The sequence below is a fragment of the Pollicipes pollicipes genome, unplaced genomic scaffold (genome assembly GCF_011947565.3).
Source record: "Pollicipes pollicipes isolate AB1234 unplaced genomic scaffold, Ppol_2.1 Scaffold_2555;HRSCAF=2994_pilon_pilon_pilon, whole genome shotgun sequence".
In the NCBI taxonomy this organism is placed as follows: Eukaryota; Metazoa; Arthropoda; class Thecostraca; order Pollicipedomorpha; family Pollicipedidae; genus Pollicipes; species Pollicipes pollicipes.
Genome location: NW_023596136.1, coordinates 5,848,586 through 5,872,774, shown reverse-complemented (window position 1 = coordinate 5,872,774; position 24,189 = coordinate 5,848,586). Strand labels below are relative to the sequence as shown.

At 54.6% G+C, this 24,189-nt stretch overlaps 1 protein-coding gene across 1 annotated transcript; it reads left to right on the top strand.

Annotated features, from left to right (window-relative positions):
• Positions 1 to 3,969: 3,969 nt before the first annotated feature.
• Positions 3,970 to 22,653, top strand: emb (exportin-1 emb). Its single transcript, XM_037237314.1, has 18 exons — positions 3,970 to 4,085; positions 7,812 to 7,920; positions 8,621 to 8,902; positions 9,360 to 9,590; positions 9,958 to 10,077; positions 10,278 to 10,406; positions 10,676 to 10,828; positions 11,460 to 11,660; positions 11,987 to 12,229; positions 12,519 to 12,753; positions 17,769 to 17,932; positions 18,245 to 18,379; positions 18,889 to 19,032; positions 19,679 to 19,825; positions 20,184 to 20,558; positions 20,976 to 21,161; positions 21,460 to 21,684; positions 22,026 to 22,653. Exons 1-18 carry the CDS (start codon positions 4,066 to 4,068, stop codon positions 22,167 to 22,169), a joined length of 3,243 nt encoding a protein of 1,080 aa, XP_037093209.1. The 5' UTR covers positions 3,970 to 4,065; the 3' UTR covers positions 22,170 to 22,653.
• Positions 22,654 to 24,189: the final 1,536 nt, after the last annotated feature.

Here is a 24,189-nt window from a genome sequence, read left to right as displayed (position 1 = left end):
TTGATAGCACGTTATCACGGCCGGTGGCTCGTCTTAAAGCTTCACAGGTCAGCGGCTCCATCCTGTCACACTGCCTCAGGAAGTAAACTGAAGCCTCATCTGGGATGACAGCCAGCTTCTCCTTGCTCTGAATTGGGAGACGTGACAGGAAGTCTTCCATTGGAATTTCCGCTGTCTTTCTGTATTCGGCATCGTATGTATAGGCTGCCGGAGTCAACGTCCATCTCTGCATTCGAGCTGTCGCCAGCACAGGAGCCCGCGTCTTTGGTCCCAACAGGGCGGTGAGTGACTCGTTATCAGTCACCAGAGTGCATCTCCTGCCCCAGAGGTGCTGCTTCAATCGGGTGACGCCGAAGAAGACGGCCAGTCCCTCCTGTTCAATATGAGCGTAGTTGTTCTCAGCTTTGATGAGACTTCTTGAAACTGATTTCACGGGTCGCTCGTTCCCATTTTGGTCCACTTGCATTAAAACGGCACCCAGACCACTCGAACTGGCATCAGTGACCAATCTCACCGGCCTTCGTCCGTCATAATCAGCTAACACGGGAGCCTAAGCGAGTCTCTGCTTCACAGCCTGGAAACTGCTTTCTTCGGCTGCCACCCACTGCCACTTTTGCCCCTTTTTCAGCAGTCGATGTAGCGGAGCTGCCACCTTCGGCATGTCTGCCATAGATCTGAGGTAGTGGGTTACTGCTTTCAGGAAGATTCTCAGCTCGCCGGTGTTATAAGGTCTTGATGTCTTTAGCATGCGGTCCACCTTTTCTTTCACTGGTTTGACGCCGTCGCCGCTCAGCTCTATTGCCAGATTCTGGACTGACACCATCATAAACCCGCACTTCTTGCTCAAGACGATCTTCCGTTTATTCAGTCTCTTCAAAGTTTCATTCAGCTGCTCCTGAGTTATATTATCCGTTGAGCCTGCTACAAAGACGTCATCTAAAAAGTAGGTTACACCAGGGAGGCCTTCCAGCACCTCCGCCATCGTAATTTTGAAATATGGCAGGCGGTGCTGGGATGCCATATGGCAAGCGCGTCATTTTTGGAAGTCCTCTCGGTGTGTTATATATACGGTCAGCTACCGACTGTTCTCGTCCAGCCTTATCTGTAGATGATCGGTGCTGAGATCCAGTTTGCAAAACTTGTTCATGCTGGCCAGTTTCGTCAAAACATCTTCCAAGCTCGGCATGGGATGTTGTGGAACTTTGAACCAACGGTTAACCATGCATTTATAGCCGCCGCACAGTCACCCCCCCCCCCCCCCCCCAATCCCCCCCCTTCCGGGTTTCGGCACCACCACCAGGGGTGTGCCCCAACCATAATATTCGATCCTCTTAGCTATCCCTGGGTCTTCTCATGTTTTCAGATCTGTCGACCTTGTCTCGCAGCGCATGTGGCACGGGTAGTATTCTCCTGAACACTGGCTTTGCCCTTTATCTTAACCTCAGGCCGGCCTTGACGTCGGCTAGCTACCCCAGAATGTCATCAGAAACATCCTTGTGTTCGTACAGGACTTGTTCAAGCGACGGCTTAGCGGGTTTCTTTTCAGTCACTTGATTGACGTGCCCTCCAGTGGTCATCAGACCAAGAAGCTCTGCCGTTATTCCACTGAGGAGCGACATTTGGTCGTGAGCTGCTTTGGTCCAACAGCTCTGGACTTCTCGATGGTTGGATGTCATCGCTGCCATGAATTGACGGTTCGGCTTCTTTAGGATTTCCAATCCATACGGCAGCAGTCGTCAGCTCGTCTTTGCCGCTTTGATGCCGGCCAGTTTCTCAAAGTCCTTGTGGCTGTGATGTCTGCTCATGCTCCAGTGTCGACCAGTACTATCACAATCTGGCAATGTACTTTTATTGCCGCCAGCCGGCCACTGTTTGCAATGCAACTGCCAATCGTGAACGCAAAATCGCTATGCACAATTGCTTCTCTCATTGCATTCACACGCTTGGTGAAGCTGGGCTCATCCAGTTGGAATCGTGAGATGCTGCTTCTTACGTTAACCATAAATTATATCATTTTAACTGCATGTATCCAATCCTTATCGCCATTATGTTATAAATTTCAGTTTGCAATTATACAAACGTAGATCATATTCGAGTAACTTTCATTTTAGACCACATATTTTGTCTGCCAAGAACGCGTACAGATACTTTATCTCTCTCAGCACGATGGTTAACACACGGGTACCTCCTCGGAGGGTCGATGACCGATACACTTAAAGGTCAATGACCGACATAACAATACATACGTACTTGAGCAATCGTTCACAACGCCTAGTGCTGACGACAGGCAGTCTGACTGGATTCCAGTACGATCTGATGTTCTGGAAGGCAGCATCCTGAGACCGCTGCTGCTTGCCTGTTTCCTGGCTGATGCTCCTGACCAAATTAAGAAATACTGCCTCACGAACACTGATAATTTTCAAAATTCATCACCGAACCAACAACGTTGCAGAGTGTCTCGCATTCAAGGCTGATTTTGATCGCTTCTATAAATGGCCCGAAAACTGTGGACAAACTGAACCCAGCTAAATGCAAAACCATCTCATTCATCCTCCGGTCATTACCTGCTCACTGCTTAAATGCACCAGACGGTCAACGTTTAGATAGCGGCCAGAAGATTCGCGATCTTGGCGTCCTCCTGGATAACAAACTCACCTTTGCCAAACATCTAGATGCGACTGCCTCAAAAGCAAGCAGCATACTGAACCTCTTCACGCGAAGCACACGAAGTCCGTCATTTCTTCGTCGAGCGACGTTCAATCACAAAGCGTTATTCCGTGCCTTCAACAACTTTGTTGAACCATTGATACTGTACGGTAGCGCTAGTTGGAGCGATGCTGCCGTTTTACATCTCGCCCAGATCCAACGACTACAACAACGGTTTCTTATGCGGCTGGGTTCGAGTATCCAGTCGCGGTGTCCTTCACTGGATTATGAGCATCTTCTCGCTTATGTGAACACGACATCTAGCAAGACGTGTTTTACTCAGTCTGACATCTTATCTTTATGCAACAAAGATCATCAGAGGCTTCACTGCGCCCACCTGACATCTCTGTTCGGTCTAGCTACACCCACCCGGGTTCTCGGCACACCAACCATTTGCATGAGCCATTTGCTGGGGTCACACTTCTGACCATTGGCTGTAATAGTTTTCTACAGCATTCTCTCTTAACCAACCTTTTCCAGCCACCAAAATAATTCCAGTCTGATTTGCTCAGGTTCGCCGGCACTCGAGGTGCGCTCTTTTCATGACCGTTGTGTCTGCGTGTTCAAGATATATGTGAGTTGTGTGACTGATATACGTGTCGTTGTTGGGACCAGGATACATATATATATATATATATATATATATATATATATATATATATATATATATATATATATGTGTGTGTGTGTGTGTGTGTGTGTGTGTGTGTATGTGTATGTAACTTTTTGGCTGTGTGTGTGTCATGTATTGGTTGTTTTAAAACTGGACTCTTCCCGCAACTGAGCTTTTCTCTGTGGACTGCTAGCGCTCTAAATAAGGAAAACAAACAACAAAAAAAGAAGCATGAAACGCAATGATCACAAGTGCCACTGTTAGTGACGTTATTGCTGAAACAATACTCAATCTTGATCTGACCCTTCCATATTCAAATTCGCGGCGCTTCCCTGAATATTTACGCCGTTTTTGTTTCATATTTTAGTCAGTGACGTCATGCACGGTTATCCCTGGATACGAAAGAGCTGTCTTATACTTGATGAATACATGTGGCCTTGATAAGGTTCCCAGGCTGCCTGTGTTGTTGTCTATGAGCTCCTTTATTGCTTCCGTAATATTTAGTAAAAAATAAAATATTGATTTCTTTTTCTAAAGAGAACTAAAAAAAGTAAGTCTAAAAATATATCAATAATAGCTCTTTTATTTTTAAATATATTATTTTCGTATTTGGTTTTCCTACGCAAGAAAGTTCTCGCCAGCAATGGCGCTGCGCACATGTAAACCAGTTTATACCAGTTTGAACTGATATTGCTTCGTTTGATGGCTGCCTGCCTGGGACGGCGTACGAAAGAATATCTCTGCGAATGCTAGTCCCTCAACCGATGTAAGTGTCCATTACCCTCATGATTATTAAATTTTGAAGTTGGGAAGAACGTGGTTTGCGCACATGCGGACGGTTCGTGCTCGAATCCTGCCATGGGCCAGTACTATACCTGAGAGACCCTGGTCGGTGCGCTGGAACCGTCCCGGCGTGGTCATTAGTACCATACATGTATGCAAGTATTCAGTTATGTATGTATGTGGCTATTGATTAATTTATAATATTGTGTTGAGAACTGTAGGACATTTGAATAGTGCCATTCAGTTAGGAGTTAGGTGAATACGTGGTACCTTTATGGGTGAATTATAGATGTTCCATCATATCAGAAATATATGCTTCAGGTGACATTCATGCACAAGGGGTTGCTGTGGGGCTCACAGGGACTGGATTCTTTTGGCTCCCGTTATTAGGAGAATTGCTATGTTGCATTTTATTGCCAGTTTTTGGAGAATATGTGGTAGATGATATGCAGACAAGTTCAAGGATCGTGATTAAGGTTAAGATTCATATCGGACTAAGGGATGTCTTGGAGCTTGCGTGCTTTTGATGACTGGTCAATGAGAGCAGAATGTATGCAATTGGTGCCCTCAAACTGCTATTTTTTTTGGCTTTACAGTGTTAGATAATGTGCTTCTGATGTGTATCTACAAATGACCACATATGCATGCATAATTGCTGAGAGCACAAAATATATCTGATTGTTAACCAATAGGTGTGGCCAATTTTTAAGCTTCTTGCATATTGTAATTAATTGTTGCATTGGTTTTGCAATCCCATATACTATAACTATACTCACAGAAGTATTATTACTACACATACTGGACAGGACTCAACCTGTAATTGTGAGGATGTGAGGCAACCCTTTCAAGCTTTAATGCTATTCCATGTCTCAGGTTTATGCATGCGAGCATACAATAATATGTGAGGTAGAGTAGTAGGTTAGGGGGGGGGGGGGGGGGAGGGGACACCCATTGCTAATGGTGATAATCAGTATATGGTCTTAACGATGTATTGGGTCACCATGTTGGCTCAAAATCATATTCTGGTATAGTCAATAAGTCCAGAAGAAATTGCATCACCACTGTTGTAGTGACATTGGCCAATTTAGGGTATGACCTGAAATCCAGATTGATTTAGATTGAAATGATCAGATTTAGTTTTAAGAGCTGGTGATGCCTGGTAGAGGCTTATGCATGGACAAAGGAAGGCCAACAGGATCCCTCATCATTTTTGAAGATGCAATGTTCCCCAGCATAACATATATAGTTCCTGAAGGTGGTGTACAAGAACTCTCTCTTTGATGTTTTCTTTTTTGTTTAATTCATAGGATACTCAAAGGCTATTTGTCTTTCGTCAAAGTATTTTTCTGCACTATTTAAACACGGAGTGAGCTGTAAGTGATATTCTCAGGCAACTTGCTCCAGCCTTATGCAGAAAAAAGCTTGAATGTGGTACTGCAGTGGTTTATCTGAAGCTTATCTTGATGTCCCCTTGTTGTGTTTTTCATTAAGCTCATAGATGCCCCTTAGATAGTTATGTTAGGACCATGAATGGGTCTTAAGACTTAAATGAGTATTTCTGTAAATCTAGAAGTAATGAAAATGTTCAGTTGCCATAATTTATGTCCAAAGTCTAATTTCTCTAAGACTTTGACCTTTGTGTGGTCCCTTTTGCACCTGCTGTTCATTTGTAAAGTGGAGATCATGTCTGGGCACAGGTGGTCCACAAATCCTCACAAATGCCAGGCAGAGTTTTGCACTATTTTTTCACTTGCTGCTTGTTTTCTGTAAAAAACCTCTTAAAAGTGGTTTTTAAAACTACTTTTTATAAAGCAATTGCTTGCAAGGAGGGAAAGGTTTTGTGATTGATTATGGCTGGGGTTGGTTTTAAAAGTCAGAAAGACTTGTCCTGGAATTGCTATGTTCTGACCACAACTGCTGCATATTAAGTAAATAGGCATGATATGTTGAGTGGTATATAGCAGGTGCACTCTGGGCAATCAAGGCTGTAATGCTCATGATTGCACATGTGCAGATCATCGGGTATTTTTTGGCAGCGGCATCAGATATAGCTCTGCTCTCAGATCTGCAGGTGCCACTATTTTGCTGATGTCTTCAGAGTACACATTTGTGAGTGTCTGTGCCTCTGTGTGCCTCTCACATGTATCCTTTGTGCATCTGGCATGCATACTCTGCCATTTGCTTTAGATGATGCTTCTTGATGTTTACTGAAAGCACCCTATAGCTGCATGCTTTCCAGCACAGAAAGATCACAAGTCCAGTTTTTGTGAACCATGTTATACTGCAGGGCAATCAATTCATCACTGAATGTTCATGTGGCTTTATGCTTAAGCACACATCAATTGGTTTTGTGATTTCTTGTTTTTAATCTACAAACCAGTGCCACTTGTGATGAGTTCATCATGCCACCATGCATCCTGAGACCTCACCAATGATGACCTGAACTGACTTTTCCTGGACATCTTTAATGAAGTGAAAACATTGTCAGGTTTTTATTACAAGTTGAATAAATGTTGAGTACCCTGGTTCTGCCTGGGATATTCACTACCCTTGACTGGCAGCCTTGCTCAGGAGGCTTGCTTTCACCAATGCAGTCAGCCCTTTTGTGATTAGGTGTTTGACACACATGCTCCAACATGTATTAGGTGACTCCCAGGTAAGAACTTTTTTAGGTGTCATATGTTTCTTGCCCCCCCCCCTCCCCCTTTCAAATTCAAGTCCTTTTGACACTTAAGCCCTTAAAAGGTAAATAAGGGTTCCATTTGCAGTGATGCATTCATTGTTGTGGTTAAGTGCTACTCAAGAGTTCACACTCTGAGCAAGGTGGTCCCTTGCAGTTATGCAGAATTTCAAAGGCTGGTTATTGACAGCCCTGGCAGCTATATGTATGGTTGTGGTGAATGGTAACTACCTTATTCAAAAGATGCTGTTCTGTATGTTCCAACATGTTTTTTTTATTGCTTTTCACATGATGATAACCTACTGCCACCCAGTTGCCAACTAGGTGTCTTTTAAATGACCTAGGCAGTCAGCATGCCCTTAAGTCACTATCATTATCTTTGTCGTGACTAGTAAGTGGTATTTTTGCTAGCACCCAGTGGAGGTAGCTTGTGCACCAAATGTGTCAATTACATCCACTTATCACAAATAGGTAATACAAGCTGTGTTAGTTCAGCACCTGTTGTTCTTGCCTCCTGTGACATATCATGATGGACTGTGATGGAGCATGTCCAAAGCATAAAAATGGGAAGGGCATAAAAGCAAAAAGTGCACTTTGATGTCTCAAACCCTTTGCATCTCACATCATGGCATCAAATATGTACATTGCCCAGGCACAATGGCCTCTGGGGCTTAATCTTCTGGAGTGTTATTTGTTGAAGTTACACCTTTGCTTCTGTGAGCAGAAGGTCTATTTTGCTTTCACTCACATAGACATCTCAAACCCTTTTTTAGTGCCCCGAAAGTGATCAGTAATCATAACAAATTGCATGGCTGGTAAAAGTTTATTTTTGGTGTTCCATTGTTCAGTCCTGTGATGGTCCAGGCACCTTTAAATTTGCTGGAGGACTGGGCAATTACCACTCATGGCAGGGTCTTCCCATCATCAGAAACTGTAATGGTGGACCTGTGTTTACAAGCTGTTGAGTTGGGTCCTGTCTGGGGACAAGTCAGGACTGTTTGAGTGAGACGTTTGTGCTGTGATTACCAGGTTGAACACCATGGAGGACGCACAGAAGCTGTTAGACTTCAGCCAGAAGCTGGACATCACTCTTCTGGACAGAGTGGTGATGTGCATGTACAATGGAACTGGCGAGCAGGTGAGATCAGTGGTCAAATTCTGGAAACTTCCACGATGATGCGCGTTTTATAGGGATTGCAGTTGGGCGCACTGGTGTAGGTCCGGAGGCATGCTTTGTGTATATATATATATATATATATATATATATATATATATATATATATATATATACATTTGCCATTATTTGCCAGGAGCACTATGTAAGTTTTTTAGGTTTTTAAGACCACATCTTTGCCTGGTTCACGGGTACCATGGTGGATGGTTTGTCGGTCGCGGGAGTGCAGTGCAGGGTGATCATCTTACGATTACCAGGTTGTGGGCTCCACACCCTACTGCAGTCAGTGTCATGACTCCCGTGGGCTCCATACCCTGCTGCTGTCGGTGCCATGGCTTACATGGGCCCCATATCCTGTTGCTGTCAGTGTCATGGCTCACGAGGGCTCCATATTCTCCTGCCGTCGGCGTCTTGGCTCTCGTGGGCTCCGTATCCTGCTACCGTCGGTGCCATGGCTCCCGTGGGCTCCACATCCTGTTGCTGTCGGTGCCATGGTTCCCGCGCACCAGTCCGTGTGGGAGCCTACCACGCTTACGCCCAGAGCAGGGAGTTCTGTCGTAAAGCCGCGGAAGGATCTACCGCTGCAGAGCCCGTGGCATGCCGCCGCGGTTTGCGTTTTTTGTCCCGTGTCTGCTGTCGGCTGGTGACCGGTATCGCCTTGCAGCAACGGGAGTCGCAGTTCATCCTGACGACGCTGAAGGAGCACATGGACGCCTGGACCCGAGTGGACACGATCCTCGAGTTCTCCACCAACCAGCAGACCAAGTACTACGCTCTGCAGATCCTCGAGCAGGTGATCCAGACACGCTGGCGCGCGCTGCCCCGCAACCAGTGCGAGGGTATCCGCAAGTACATCGTCGGCCTCATCATCAAGATCTCGTCCGTGCCGGAGAACCTGGAGCGGGAGAAGGTGTATCTGAGGAAGCTCAACTTCATCCTGGTTCAGGTGGGTGCCGTGGCGAGTGCTGCTGCCGGGGGCCGGCCGCAGTGGCGGCTCATCGATCATTACAGTTATAAGCAGACCAGACCTGTCGTGGACCGTTGTAAGCTGTTGGGACATTGTCGCTGGGCCGTTATCAGCGGTCGGTGCCCTGCCTCGGAATAATTTTCACTGGGTGGGAGGGAGGCACATCACACTAGCTAGTCCGATTACGTCACAGCTAGTCCGATTACGTCATACTCGGACGCGCCGGCTGAGGTTGGACAACATCGCGAAGCTGCTGATGTGCTGTTGTAAGTGCGTTACAGCTAACTTCCATTTAAAATTGTTGCAACTTCTGTAAATGTCGGCATGCTCGGTCCGCTGCGATGCTATCCAAGGACAGGAATGATGATCATTTCCATCGCTGCTGCGTGGTTGGTGCGGTAGCCAGTGGCCGTGTTCACCGTGGCCTCCGTCGCAGATCCTGAAGCGGGAGTGGCCCCGCAACTGGGACTCGTTCATCACAGACATCGTCGGCTCCAGCAAGGCCAACGAGGCGCTCTGCCACAACAACATGCACATCCTAGCGCTGCTTTCCGAGGAGGTGTTTGACTTCAGCGCCGGCAAGCTCACCCAGGCCAAGGCCAAACACCTCAAGGACACCATGTGCTCCGAGTTCAGCCAGGTCTTCCAGCTCTGCCAGTTTGTGATGGTGGGTTACTTGGTCACCGCTTTAACGCTGCCCATTTGCCGTCGTCGACCGTTGCACTATTGTTGCATAGCATTACAGTACAACAGTAGGCTTCTTTATGGGGATGGGGTGACCTCTGCGTGTTGGCTGAGTGGTCGGGGACGTCCATCATCATCTGATGCTTTTTGCTCATCAACTTTTGACGGCCTTTGAAAGTTCATAGATATGGCTGTGTTTAAAGTGCAGTTTGTCGTGTCTGTGGTCTGGGCTTGCTCCAGCGTCCCTTGCTCCAGTCAGCCTGGCTCCCACAGCAGTCTGCCGGTGCAGGGCCCGTCTCTCCCCTCCCCCCGACATCCGTTAATGATGTGTCGCCGCTGCGTGTCGCCAGGAGTCGTCGCAGAACGCGCCTCTGGTAGGCGCCACGCTCGACACCCTGCTCCGGTTTCTGAACTGGATCCCGCTCGGCTACATCTTCGAAACGAAACTCATCAGTCTGCTCATCTACAAGGTATGTTTGAGGCACGGCGCGTAGGCCAAAAGACGGAAGTCAGGTGATTGATTTGTGTAGTAGTCCGGAAACAACGTTTAGAAACTGTGCTGATCACAAGTGCTGGTGTGTAATTTACATAAGTTTGCTGAACGTGTTTGCTGAAGTGTGACTAACTGCGCGTTGGCCTGTGCTCTAACACTGATTCTCGTTGTCGCCAGTTCCTGAACGTGCCCATGTTCCGGAACGTGACGCTGCAGTGTCTGACAGAGATCGCCAGCGTCACCGTCTCCAACTACGACGACATGTTCATCCAGCTGATCACGCAGACGGCCGCCCAGCTGGAGCAGGTGGGTCAGCCGAAGCCGCGGCCGCCGTGTGCACTGGTGCACCGCGCTGGCCTCCCAGCCCACAGGTCCCGCCCCCGTGCGTCGGCGGGGCACAGATCAGGACGGGGGCGCAGACCGAGCATGGACAGATACGGTAATGCTTGTATTGTGTTAGGATATATATATATATATATATATATATATATATATATATATATATATATATAGTATGGTAAGATGGTAATACATAGGCAGAAACACATAAAGATTCATGGTGACCCGCCCGCCAGATGCTGCCGGTCAACACCAACATCCGGGAGGCGTATGCACACGGTCAGGACTCGGAGCAGAAGTTCATCCAGAACCTGTCCGTGTTCCTGTGCGTCTTCCTGCGCGAGCACGGCACGCTCGTGGAGAAAAAGTCACCAGAGACCCTCAACAAGGTGGGTGAGGGCGGGCGCCGCTCTGTCTCAAAGTGGTGGTGATTGCCTGCGAGTGGATCCTCGCAAACGTTTGGAGGCAATTGCTCACGAATGTTATGCCTAACGTCATCGCCGTCGTCGTACTTATGTTGGCATTGGTGCAAGTGAAAGTCTCCGGTCCAGAAAATTGAACCGAAACCTCTGACATAGACCCCAGCGCCCCAAGATGCTCTCCCAAGCGTAGTTTGAGACTGCCGCCGATGACTCCCACGGTTTGTGGGGAACGATGACTGATTGGAAGTGGGGGCTGGGGTAAGCACATAGCCATGTGAAGCTACCAGTGTGTGCTTTCGCCTCCGTGACTTATACCGGTATCCCTGTTGGTGGTACGATACCCATCTCAGCCAGCCCGGGAGGTCATGTCGGGACAGGACTAGTTTGGAGAGCCGGTGCTGCTCCGGCGACCGGTGAGCCCCAGCCCCAGCCGGGCTCCAGCTCCAGTCCCAGTCCCAGTCCCAGTCCCAGTCCCAGTCCCAGCTCCAGCCCAGCCCAGCCCCATCCCCAGCTCCAGCCCAGCTCCAGCTCCAGCTCCAGCTCCAGCTCCAGCTCCAGCTCCAGCACCGATCACGCAGCTCTCGCCCGTCGGCGGCAGGCGCTCAACTACCTGGTGCTGATCTCGGAGGTGGACGAAACGGAGATCTTCAAGATCTGCCTCGAGTACTGGAACGTGCTGGCCGGCGACCTGTACCGCGAGAACCCGTTCACGTCGCCCACCAACCCGTTCCCGTTCATGGCGCGGCCCAGCAGCCAGCCGCAGGGACGGCGCGCCCTCTACAGCGTCGTCCTCACCAAGGTCGGTGGACGGCCAGGCGCCAGCGCGGCGGAACTTCGCAGTGAAGTCGGCTGGCTTTCCGCTGGCGTGTGCAGTGTAGTTGTTGGTGATGCGGGAGGGGCTCTCGTAGGGTCGCGGGATGATGTCACACCGTGACACCGGGTTACGGCAAACCGCGTGCATTGTAACTACGATGAAATCGTGCCTCCGTTGTTGGATTCTGGGGGCTGGTGTTTAAAGAATTGCTGACATTCTGCATGTACCGCCGGGTGACGCCCCTGTACGGCTACGGTGTCATCCAGCGTACCGTGCTCGCGCCGACCGTGCACGCGTGCCGCCGTCGGCAGATCCGCTACATCATGGTAGGCCGGATGGCTAAGCCGGAAGAGGTGCTGGTGGTGGAGAACGAGCAGGGCGAGGTGGTGCGCGAGTTCATGAAGGACACGGACGCCATCAACATGTACAAGTCGATGCGCGAGACACTCGTCTACCTCACCCACCTGGACTACGTCGACACCGAACGCATCCTCACCGAGAAGCTGCAGCGCCAGGTCAACGGCACCGAGTGGTCCTGGAAGAACCTCAACACGGTCAGTGTCGCGCCGGCGCGGGCTGCCAGGAGGGGGGCTCAGTGCTTAGTCAGGGTCCGTTTGTTGGCGTGGAAAACTGAGGGCCGGTCAGGCCGTGGCAAGGTGTTTGTTCTCAGCCAATGACACGACGTGCAGGCGCGGAGAGATCGATCTGTCCGTTGTGCAGGCATTGTGCGTATCGTATCCAGATCGGCCAGAGCTAGCTGTGCGGTCACCAGGCGCTGCCTGTGTTCGATTGGCTGCGAGCGGCGCCGGTGCCTGACTGCCGCCCGGCCGCCGTCACCGGCAGCTCTGCTGGGCCATCGGCTCCATCTCGGGCGCCATGCACGAGGAGGACGAGAAGCGTTTCCTGGTGACGGTCATCCGCGACCTGCTCGGCCTCTGCGAGCAGAAGAAGGGCAAGGACAATAAGGCCATCATCGCCAGCAACATCATGTACGTCGTGGGCCAGTACCCGCGCTTCCTCAAGGCCCACTGGAAGTTCTTGAAGACGGTTGTCAACAAGCTGTTCGAGTTCATGCACGGTGAGTGGTCGGATATCTGGAAGTAGTGTCTGCGGCCGAGCAGCCGCTCTGCCCTGCCCTGCCCTGCCCTGCCCTGCCCTGCTCTGCTCTGCCCTGCCCTGTCCTGTCCCGTCCTGTCCCGCCCTGTCTTGTCCTGCCCTGCCCTGTCCTGTCCTGTCCTGTCCTGTCCTGTCCTGTCCTGTCCTGTCCTGTCCTGTCCTGTTTTGTTCTGTCCTGTTTTGTTCTGTCCTGTCCTGTCCTGTGTCCTGTCCTGTCCTGTCCTGTCCTGTCCTGTCCTGTCCTGTCCAGGCGTGGTCGGTCATCGTGTGCCTTGTCTCGGCTGTCGCTGTCTCCTAGTGAGCGGAAAAGTCCCTTTTGCCCTCCTTCCGGCCGTAGTCCGTCCTTGGCATCGCAAAGTTAATAAGCGCTTTTTCGTTTTGTTTGTTTCTTGCGCGCTTTTCTGGTTTTACCGTTGTGCAGTAACGCCATGGCATGAAAGGGAATACATCACCTTTTTTTAGCTTGACATTCGTATCTTGTTAGAAGGCGTTTGATGCCAGATTTTGGGACTTTTCGCAGCATTTTATGCTTTTCGTACAAACTGCTGGGGACCATTTCGGCCACTGCCGAGCTTCGGTTTTCCCACGCGTAGTATTATGAGCATAGCATGTCTAAACTACGTAAGTACTCAGTCAGGCAACGCTGAGACCACGGCGTGCGTTACCGCCGTCGGATTGTTTCCGGAGCCACACAGGTGAAGTATTCCCTTCAGCGCCGCTGCAGCCTTCGCTCTACCCACCTGTCTGGGTGACTGTTCCTGTGTGTGTGTGTGTGTGTCTGTTTGTCCGTCTGGGTCAGGTTGTCCCGGGGTCATTGCTGTCCGCTCTGGCCCTGATCCACTGCCGTTCGGTGGCGCCCCCCCCCCCTCGACTCGGCCGGATCGGGGCCTGTGAGTGGTGTCGTCCCCCCCCCCCCCACAGCAGAGGTGACTCGGCTCGACCGGAACCCCCGCCATCCTGGACGAGTAGTGAATGTCCTGTCTGGGCGTGAGGGGATGACGTGATGACCATTATCAAGTCACAATGGTGTCACATGGTCAGAAGCAATTTGTTGGTAGGTATTCAGCACGAGTTTTGTAGAGTGAGGTTTTCCTTGTTCGGAACAGGGCTGAACATTCTGCTGCGTCATGGCACCGAAGGGGCAAAAACAAACTTTTTAACCTGAGATACTGTCGTGATCTCATGAAATCATGACTTGAAATCCGTCGTGGCATCAACCAATTAGGAGTTTTCCTTGAATCGTTGAAGTTACCAAAAGACGACATGAAGCGCACTTCTGATCAGTCATGTTGACCTGCATGTTCAGAGCGAGACAGCCCCGTCTGGCCTGAATGCCCGCAGCACGAGCTGCGCAGTACCCTGGTGCAGGGTGCAGTGGTCGGCAGTGCCTCCCAGAGAGCGGTGTTATGTGCGTCGTGTGAATCAGCAGTGCCCTGTTCTGGGGTGTGGCGGCGCGCAGACAGCAGTGTCTGCCGTGTTAGGCCAGGTCGCTCTGGACCGTGTGCAGTAGATGTGTGCCGTGGCCGACGCTGTCCCCTGGAGTGCAGCGCACGTGTGCAGTGCAGGGTGTGTCGCCCCGCCGCGTGCGCGTTGGGTGTCTGTGGTGGCCGGTAGTGCGTCCAGAGTGCGGTAGATGTGTGCAGTGCGAGGTGTGTCGCTCCGCCGCGCGTGCAGTGGGTGTTTGCGGTGGCCGACGCTGCCCCCAGAGTGCAGCGCATGTGTGCAGTGCGAGGTGCGTCGCCCCGCCGCGGGTGCAGTGGGAGTCTGCGGTGGCCGACGCTGTCCCCAGAGCGCAGCGTATGTGTGCAGTGGTGGGTGTCTGTGGTGGCCGGTAGTGCGTCCAGCGTGCGGTAGATGTGCGCAGTGCGAGGTGTGTCGCCCCAGCTCGGCATAAAGCGAATACCTGCAGTAACCTTCGATGCCTTCAAAACGGCGTGGGGTTTTGCTGGATCCTGCATTGAAGGGTATCTTGGATTCTTCTCTTGGATCTTAGTAACTTCTTGTATTCGGCATGTCAAAAGCTAATTATTCAGCATTTGAAAGTTTCTCAAAGTTGAATCAAGTAAGGGGGCATGTGACAGATTGTCAGTATAGTTATTTCAGGAAAGAGTAGAGGGTAAATTTTCCGACGGGCGAAAGCAAGCATGAAGTTATTATTCACACGCTGCTGTGGTCGATACGTTGGATGCTTGCTGTGGCTGGTGCCGCCGCGCAGTGTGCGCCTGAGAGAGGATGCCAGAGCGGTGGGAGCGCGGGCACGACTGAGAGAACGAAAGCGAGAGAGAGAGAGAGAGAGAGAGAGAGAGAGAGAGAGAGAGAGAGAGAGAGAGAGAGAGAGAGAGAGAGAGAGAGAGAGAGAGAGAGAGAGAGAGAGAGAGAGAGAGAGAGAGAGAGAGAGAGAGAGAGAGAGAGAGAGAGAGAGAGAGAGAGAGAGAGAGAGAGAGAGAGAGAGAGAGAGAGAGAGAGAGAGAGAGAGAGAGAGAGAGAGAGAGAGAGAGAGAGAGAGAGAGAGAGAGAGAGAGAGAGAGAGAGAGAGAGAGAGAGAGAGAGAGAGAGAGAGAGAGAGAGAGAGAGAGAGAGAGAGAGGAGAGAGAGAGAGAGAGAGAGAGAGAGAGAGAGAGAGAGAGAGAGAGAGAGAGAGAGAGAGAGAGAGAGAGAGAGAGAGAGAGAGCGTGGCGGCCGGTCGGGGTGGTATGACGCCAGACTGTGTTGCCGTTGCAGCGTTGTCTGTCCTTGAGTCGATGCGTCGTCTGACGGGGACGGCCGGCCACCCTCCCTCGCCGCGCCGACCCAAGTGAGTGAATGAGACTGGTGTGCCGTCACTCACCGCTGCGTCCTGCCGCGGCCCGCGCCGCTGCCGGCCGCCGAGCACGCTCCCGGGCTACCCCTCCCGTCGCCTGGGCGCCGCCCGTCGGTCCGGACAGGGCAGTCCTCCCACCGCCACCTTCGCTGCCGGCCCGCTCTCCCGCTGCTGCTGCCGCTCCCCCCCCCCCCCCCCCCCCCACCCACCGGTTAGGACAGGGCAGTCCTCCCACCGACACCTTCGCTGCCGGCCTGCTCTCCTGCTGCTGCTGCCGCTCCCCCCCCCCCCCCCCCCCCCCCCCCCCACCGCTGCTCTGTGCACTCGTCGGGCGCTTCTGGGGTTACTGCCAGCGGCACCGCGCTCCGGGGCTTCTAGAAGAAACACGCCTCGGTGCACTCATGCTCTGGCGTCCGGTGGGTGCGGTGGGAGACGGGCCGCGCCGACAGCACGTGCCTACAGTAATTCAGCCGACACAGCGATGGCGAGGGGTAAATATGTGACATTTAGCAGGCAGAAGCCGCACAAAACGCGGAAAGTTGTTACTGTCTTTTGCGGTGTGGATGGTTCCTGTCGATTTTGGCCCGACTGAACGTCAGGGGAAAGCAGTTCGGGGCGGTAAAGCTCGCTGGCCAAAGAGCCCTACGCACGTGCGCGCATACATACAGACACACATACATCCCATCGACCGTTGCAGCCGCTTGACACAGTCGACCATCAGCTGCTTGGCACAGTGGGAGCGGGCGTTGGGATTCCACTTCTGGGATTCGTTGGCTCCAGTGTTCCTCCTGCACTTCTGCTGCTTTCCCACTGCCCCGACCCATTGTGGTGTTGGCTGGACGCCTGGGGCGCACTGAATGGTCCTCTTTGATACCGCCGCCGAGCACGGTGCGCGTCAGGCAGTGGCAGCGCCCTGTTATGGCAACTGCGCTGCGGAGATGTGGGCCGGAGTGCGTGATCGGTCATGGATGGTGTTTGCTAATCTCAAGCTTCATGCCTTTTTCTGCACGCATGTGTTTTTCTTTGTCCCGTCGACCTGTCGGACAGCCGTTGGCAACCATCGTCTATTGTCGCTCGGGCTGTGGACGACTGAATCCTCCCGTATGAGAGTTGGCGAGTGTGTTCGTGCGTGTGCGCGTGCGGGGTCAGAGTGTATGCGTGGACGCCTGTGGTGCCGCGTCCGGCGTGAGGTGGACCGACCCTCGCTCGTGACGGCCGTGGAGTGTTTATTGTTTATGCCTGAACCCTCGCACCGGGGAGCTGTCCGGAGTGCGTTTGGTGTCCGGGCCACCGAGCGTCCCCGTGTCGAGCCGCCGGCGACGGGCAGGCGGCGGGCCTGCGTCTGTGCCTGGCGCGCCGGAGCGCCGGCATGACTGGGCTGCGGCGGCGGCGGGGCTGCGGGGACGAGGCGGGCGCTGCATGGCGACGACAGATGGACTCGCAGATCTTGCCCCGTGATGATTGGTCGTGATTGGCAGCCACGGAGCTTGTGCCGCGGCTCCATGGGGTCACGTACCCATTGTCCTTCCCTGTGGATCACTGGTAGCGGTTGGGACGAAGACCAGTGCCGACAGCTCCTCACAGATAACGACCTAATATCAGCCGTGTTTGATCCTGGTGTGCATGTGCATGATTAATTAAAAAGTCGGTGGCTGTGTCGGGCAATTGTATTAAGAATCAGTTTTCTTTGAACCTGCTCCTATTTGTCAACGTCCGGCATAAGGACCTCATGATATCAAAGACTGAACGACGCCACGGTTCCATGGTGCCACGAATATCTGTGATGTCTGTCGCTTCTACCTCAACTTGACAATCCACTTTGTTGACATGGCAACGCCGCCCGCTCGTTGTGCGAGTGTGGCGTTGCTCGTGGTCTGCTGTGAAGCCGCGACCACAGTCGTCGGCGGCTGAACGGTTGGTCTGTCACCGGGGCCCGCGGCCGCTGCTGTGTTTGGCCGCTACTGAAGGGCGCCCCCACTGAGCGGTCAGCTGTGGGTCCGACTGTAGAGCTGTGTCCGGGTCACATGTCGTCCGTCTCTGGAGCAGACGGGGGCAGAGTCCGGGCCAGCGGGCGCGTCGGGCGCTGGCAGCTGGCTGGTGTGGTGTCGCCGTGGGACGGGCTACGGGCCGGCCCCCGCGCGCCCGGCCGCCGCGCTGACGCCCGGCTCCGTCCGCAGAGACGCACGACGGCGTGCAGGACATGGCGTGCGACACGTTCATCAAGATCGCCCAGAAGTGCCGCAAACAATTTGTCACCGTGCAGGTCGGCGAGGTGTGGCCCTTCATCGAGGAGATCCTGGGCGCCATCAGCACGCACATCTGCGACCTACAGCCGCAACAGGTACGGGCCGACCACGACCACGACGACGACCACAACTCCGGCCCCGATCCCGACTACGTCCATATTTCCAGAAGATTTGCTAAGGTACGATAGCTGACGACTAGTTCGACACGATAAATCTGCTTGTTCACATTGACGGAGTTTTGCTGCAGCCAAGCCGGGTTCGGTGGCGGCGGCGCCGTTTGGATGTGTCAGCACCGTTGATGCCACCGGTGATTCGGCGCGCGTCTGTGGTGTGTGGTATGGTGTGGTACGCGTGCCGCCGGCCCGCTCATCCGGTGACGCCCAGACGGGCTGCTCTCCGGTCGGCAGGTGCACACCTTCTACGAGGCGGTGGGCTACATGATCGCTGCCCACCCGGACCCCAGCATCCAGGAGAACCTCATGGAGAAGTACATGTCGCTGCCCAACCAAGTGTGGGATGACGTCATCAACCAGGCGAGCAAGGTACGGGACGTTGGGCGTGGGCCGATGGCCGCCGACGGCCTGCAGTCGGCGGCAGGACGCCTGCCCAGCTGCTGAATGGTAGGACTGCAGTCCACGCGGAAGTGCAGCTGCCGTGAAACCACTTGTGCAAACATGGTCGGTAGGGTTGAGTGACGTAGGCTTTGCCTAGTTGTGTCTTACTTCAAAAAGGACGTAGGTCCTTTCAGGCGAAACGTGGAGGAGGGGCTGTTGCTCTGAAGGACGGTCTCATTGCACCTGTTCTTTGCCACTGCAAAAGCGGCTGGCATTGTGAGCGAACTTGAGCCACCTGGTTGGTTCAGGCGTGCATAGGGTCGGTATAAATTGTCCCGTAAGTAACTATTTGACCTCGTAAAGGGAAACAACGAACTCGTAACGAACAGGCTATTATGTTAGGCTTTCGTAACTCTTGGCAGTGCAGCGCGAATGCCGATTGACAGAGCGGGCCGCATAAGCCATTTGCATTACCGTGCGTACTATGCTGTTTCCAGAACGTTGACATCCTGAAAGATCAGGAGGCGGTGAAACAACTAGCTAACATCCTGAAGACGAACGTGCGATCGTGCACAGCCGTCGGCCACCCATTCGTCATCCAGCTCGGCAGGATATACCTAGACATGCTGAACGTTTACAAGGTGCGTGCCATCCTCCATCTCGTCTCCGTCGGTGATTTGAGTGGGGCGGAGGAGCTCCGCTGAGAGAGCTGCCGCTTCGCCTGCCGCCTCGCCTCGCCCACCGCCTCACCTGTCGCTACGGGGCCGTACGCATCACCCTGCGGGTCGCGAGCCTGCCTCCCCCGGCCAGGAGTTTAGGACCACCTGCAGCGGTCGGCGGGAGCGATGACGCTGAATGACTGGGGGTTTGTGTCGCGTTGTTGAACCTCAGAAGCATATTACGGATGAGCAAGCATGGAGGACTTGTGGCGGAATAATTGTGCGTAATGGCGCTGGTCGTGCGGCAACGTCCGACCGTGTCATGGCCTGAGGCGTGCTTACGTGATCTGACCTGATGTGTCCGTACGTGACATGACCTGATGTGTCCGTACATGACCTAACCTGATGCGCCCTCACGTGACCTAACCTGATGCGCCCTCACGTGACCTGACCTGATGTGTCCGTACGTGACATGACCTGATGTGTCCGTACGTGACCTGACCTGATGCGTCCTCACGTGACATGACCTGATGCGTCCTCACGTGACATGACCTGATGTGTCCGTACGTGACCTGACCTGATGCGTCCGTACGTGACCGGAGCTGATGCGACCTAGTGCGCCCGCCAGGTGATGTCTGAGAACATCAGCGCCGCCATCGCGGTCAACGGCGAGACGGTGACGCGGCAGCCGCTCATCAAGATGATGCGTGTCGTGAAGAAAGAGACGCTGAACCTCATCGCCACCTGGGTCGGCAAGAGCACCGACAACCAGATGGTGAGGCCACGCGCGTGTCGCTCGGACGGGGGCCATGTTTTCCTCACCAGCTGCGCGTGAGAGGGATGCGGCAGCGCACCTGCCTCGCTCCGTGGCCGCTGTGGCGTCCCCGCGTCGGCGGCGTGCGTTCTTGATGTTGCGTTGTGTCGTCACTGGCAGTGTACGGTGGCGAGCAGCTGGCGGTGCGGCTGGCAGCGGCCGAGTGGGGCACGCGTGCCCGCTGCCGGGCGTGACGCGCTGTGGGAGCCGGCACGCGGCGCTGTCGTCCTCGGGGAGCCGCCCGGCGGGGTCTGCCGTGGGCCCTGACGCGGACCGCGTGTCGCAGACGTGGACACGGGAACGTTTGTGCCGCCGCCAGGTGCTGGAGAACTTCATCCCGCCGCTGCTGGATGCCGTGCTGCTCGACTACCAGCGGACGCCGGTGCCGGCGGCGCGCGAGCCCGAAGTGTTGAGCACGATCACCGTCATCGTCAACAAGCTGGGCGACAACATCACGCAGCAGATCCCCAAGATCTTCGACGCCGTGTTCGAGTGCACGCTCAACATGATCAACAAGGACTTTGAGGAGTACCCGGAGCACCGGACCAACTTCTTCAACATGCTGCAGTCGGTGAACCAGCACTGCTTCTCGGCGTTCGTGGCCATCTCGGCGCAGCAGTTCAAGCTGGTGCTCGACTCGGTGATCTGGGCCGTCAAACACACGATGCGGAACGTGTCGGAGACGGGCCTGCAGGTCAGTGGCGCTGATGCCCGCGCCGATGGCGATGCGGCCGACGCGCCGTCCCTGACGGCTGGTCGGCGGGACGGGCGGACCGTGACCTGGTCCTGGTCGTCGCCTGGTGACCTGATCGTGACCTGGTCCTGGCCGGTGCCTGTCGCCCCGCTGTTGTGTTTGTGTTGCTGGTACGAACACTGCGTGCTAGGGTCTCCTTACACCAGACGGTCCCTAGTACACTTGCGCCATCCGAGGCCACTTCGGCTGGGCGTTTGTTAGACGGGATGCCAGTTGTTGGGTTGGTGGTAAATCTGTGAGGCCCATCGGCCGTAGATTTGGTGTGCGTTGCTGGGCCTTCAGGCTTCGCGGCCGCAGTCTGTCGTGCTATGTGCAGCAGTCGCCGGTCGTTGAGGTCTCCTTCGCCGGCGCCGTCAGATCATGCACCAGATGCTGCTGAATGTGGCGCAGCAGGACAAGATGGCGCAAGGCTTCTACCAGACGTACTACACCACCATCCTGCACCACCTGTTCACGGTCATGACAGACACGTCGCACACGGCCAACCTGACGCAGCACGCCACCATCATGGCCTACATGTTCAGCATCGTCGAGCAGGGACAGGCGAGTGGGCGGCTGGACGGCCGCGCCCACGGGGATGAACCGGGCCCTCTGTCGTACGCGCTGAAAACAGGGCCGAGTCATAGGTCTGCTGTGGCGATGTTCTTACCTGTCCGCTGGCATGACGAAACCAAACGCTTGCACGGTGCCTGGTGCCATGTGTTTGCTACGTGCCGTGGCAACACAGTTGTTGCTTATGGACGCCATGCGACCGGGGCGTTCGACGCGCCCTTGCGTCCAAATCGTGATCACCATCACAGCTTTTGGCTGGGAGTCCTGACGCCGGCTCGTCTGGGCGCAGGTGACGACGATGCTGAACAGCGCGGTGCCGGCCGCCGGCGACGCGCAGGCCGTCACGGCCGCCAACATCGTGTTCGTCAAGGAGTTCGTCGCCAACCTGCTGAAGGCCGGCTTCCCGCACTTCACCGACAACCAGATCAAGATCACCGTCCAGGGGCTGTTCGATCTCAATCAGGACCTGAGCGCGTTTAAGGAGCACATCCGTGATTTCCTCGTCCAGATCAAGGTAGGCGGTCTGGCCTGAACCCGGCCAGGTCTGTCGCCTGATCTTTTACCACTCTTGAACACTCTTGCACGCAGAGCTGAGTCTTACTTGGGCGGCCGTCCTGAAGTTGTACTTGAGTGCTTCCTTGAAGTTGTACTCACAATGCTTGCGTCTCACGGTGTGATCCGACGTGGTGATTCGTGCCGGTCCGATTCAGGTGCCAACACCATGCAGGTGAATCGACAGGTCTGCAATCACAACTGTGTGCCGTGTTGCGTGCTGGTGGGTGAGCCGCCGGCAGCTGCGATGTAGGCTGGAGGGCCTTTAGCGTGCTGACGCCCCCGCTGCGGCGCCACCGGCAGGAGTTCACCGGCGACGACGCCGACCTGTACCTGGACGACAGGGAGGCGGCGCTGCGGCGAGCGCACGAGGAGAAGCGCAAGCAGCAGGCGGCCGTGCCGGGCATCCTCAACCCGCACGAGGTCGGCGAGGAGATGCAAGACTGAGCCGCCGCCGCCGCCGCCGCAGCCGTCCGCGGTCGGTCGCCTAACTTAATACGTGTGTCGGACGAGTGAGAGGTCTCATTGCACGCGCGGCCGCCACCCGCGCGGGGTCTACCGTGTCGTTCCAGACATGCCCCGGCGGCCCGGCCACTCTGTGATTTTACACTAGTGGATTATTTCAGCGTCGCTTTGTTAGGTATTTTTAGGATTCATCTTTCCAGTGTGCGTGCGGCCCAGAGGTGTAGCTTGTTGCGTTGTCGTTGTCGGGGGCGCACCGCGCCGCTGTCCGCCGCCTGCCTGCCCGCCTGTCTGTCTGTCCGGCTGTCTGTCTGTGCGTGAGGCTGGCGGCGCGGCCGTCGGCTGGGCCGCGCCTCCCGGCCCCCCAAAGATACGTGTCCCATATGTTTTCTTTCACCGGGTCTCGGACCGGAGAGGCGTCTTCACCCTAAATAATAGGTTTTGTACAAAATAAATAGCTGTCACCTGATAATGCGATGGTTTTGGCGGTGGCTCAGGTATGCGAGAGCAGCCCAGGTCCTGGTGAAGTGGAAGGTTATGGTGTGCTGAAGCGCCAGTCGCCGTTTGGTGGGAGAAACTGGACGCTGAAGGGAGTTGAGCACCACGTTTGTAAGCTGTTAGCCAGGTCACGGGGGATGGTCCTACGGGCTACATAGAAAAACGGAGCCAGCCCTTCGGTGCGCCATGACCAAGAAGTAACTGACGCAACAAACCAATTTCGAAATAGGGCGGTCCAGATCGCCGAGACGAGCAGAGATGTCTGCTCCGAGGCTTTCATCATTCTCAAACAGGAAGATTATTTATTCTTCACTGAGAGTACTTCGAGGCTAATGCGAGGGGTGTAGACGGACGCGCTCAGAGGGGTGTTGTAATCGGGCGGTGCGTCACAATGGGCGCGGCACCAGCTTCCGCCAGCGATTCGAATATCCTCACCTACGCCCGCACGTCGGTGTCGAGCGGGCGCCGCCCTTCATCTCCACCGCCTCCTAAAATGGGTAATTTGATTGGAGGTTGACCATCTCCGGCACGGGATTACTCTCAGCCCGCCGTCGATGCTCGTTGAAACACTCCCGGTACGATGTGGAAAAACTGCTATCTTGGCAAGGCAGAATGGACTACAAATCGCTGAGAATGGCATTGCGCTGCGCCGCTCTGCTTCCTCCGTCCGCGTTTACAACAGCTGCCGAGCCCCCGCGCATCCATGCCGAACCGATCGATTCCAACTGCAACTGGTACAGACCGCACCGGCCGTGCACCGGACAGAGCAGGGGGGTGATGTCGCCAGGGCGGGACGTCCCGGGTGCAGCGGATAGCCTAGGGGCAATCCCGGAGGCCCCGGCACGCCAGGGCAAGCGGTGGGCCAAGGCCCTTTGAAGTCGGCCCCGTACTGCATTGTGGAATTCATGTCACGTCCACAAAGATGAGTGATGTGTCCGGGCGCGGATTCCAAATGTGTATTTGGCGGCATGGTCCCTCTGGGCCTACGTGGGACACGGGAGGGGACAAATCACGAGGCCCGGGGGCCAGTCCCACTGAGGAGCCCCAGACGGGGGGGGGGGGGGGGGCCCGTCCCCTTGCGAAATCCTGGAGACGTACCTGGGAATGCCCCCTCCCCCCCCCCCCTCTCGCCACCGCCCGTCCACCGTGCGTTGCCCTGGCACTGTCTGTGGTCGGTCGATGCACCAGCCGCAGCAAAAAACAAATGAGATCATCGCTGCCGTCCGAGCCGTCACGAAACCCGGTCACGACTCCGTCATCCACACAGGCAGCATACGGCCCCATGACCGCACCCGGCATTCCGTAATCGGACGCGGTGTTCGGCGAGCGAGCTGTTATTGGAGCCCAACACTGACCGCGCGCCGGCACAGCGTCGGTCCTTTTCGCGCTCGTAGGGCGCGTGCCGGGCGGTGCCGCGTGCGAACAGTGAGAGACGACGTCGACGTCCAGACGTCAGCGTCCCATGAACGCACGCCGGCAGCTGGGGAATACGCGTCGTTACCATTGT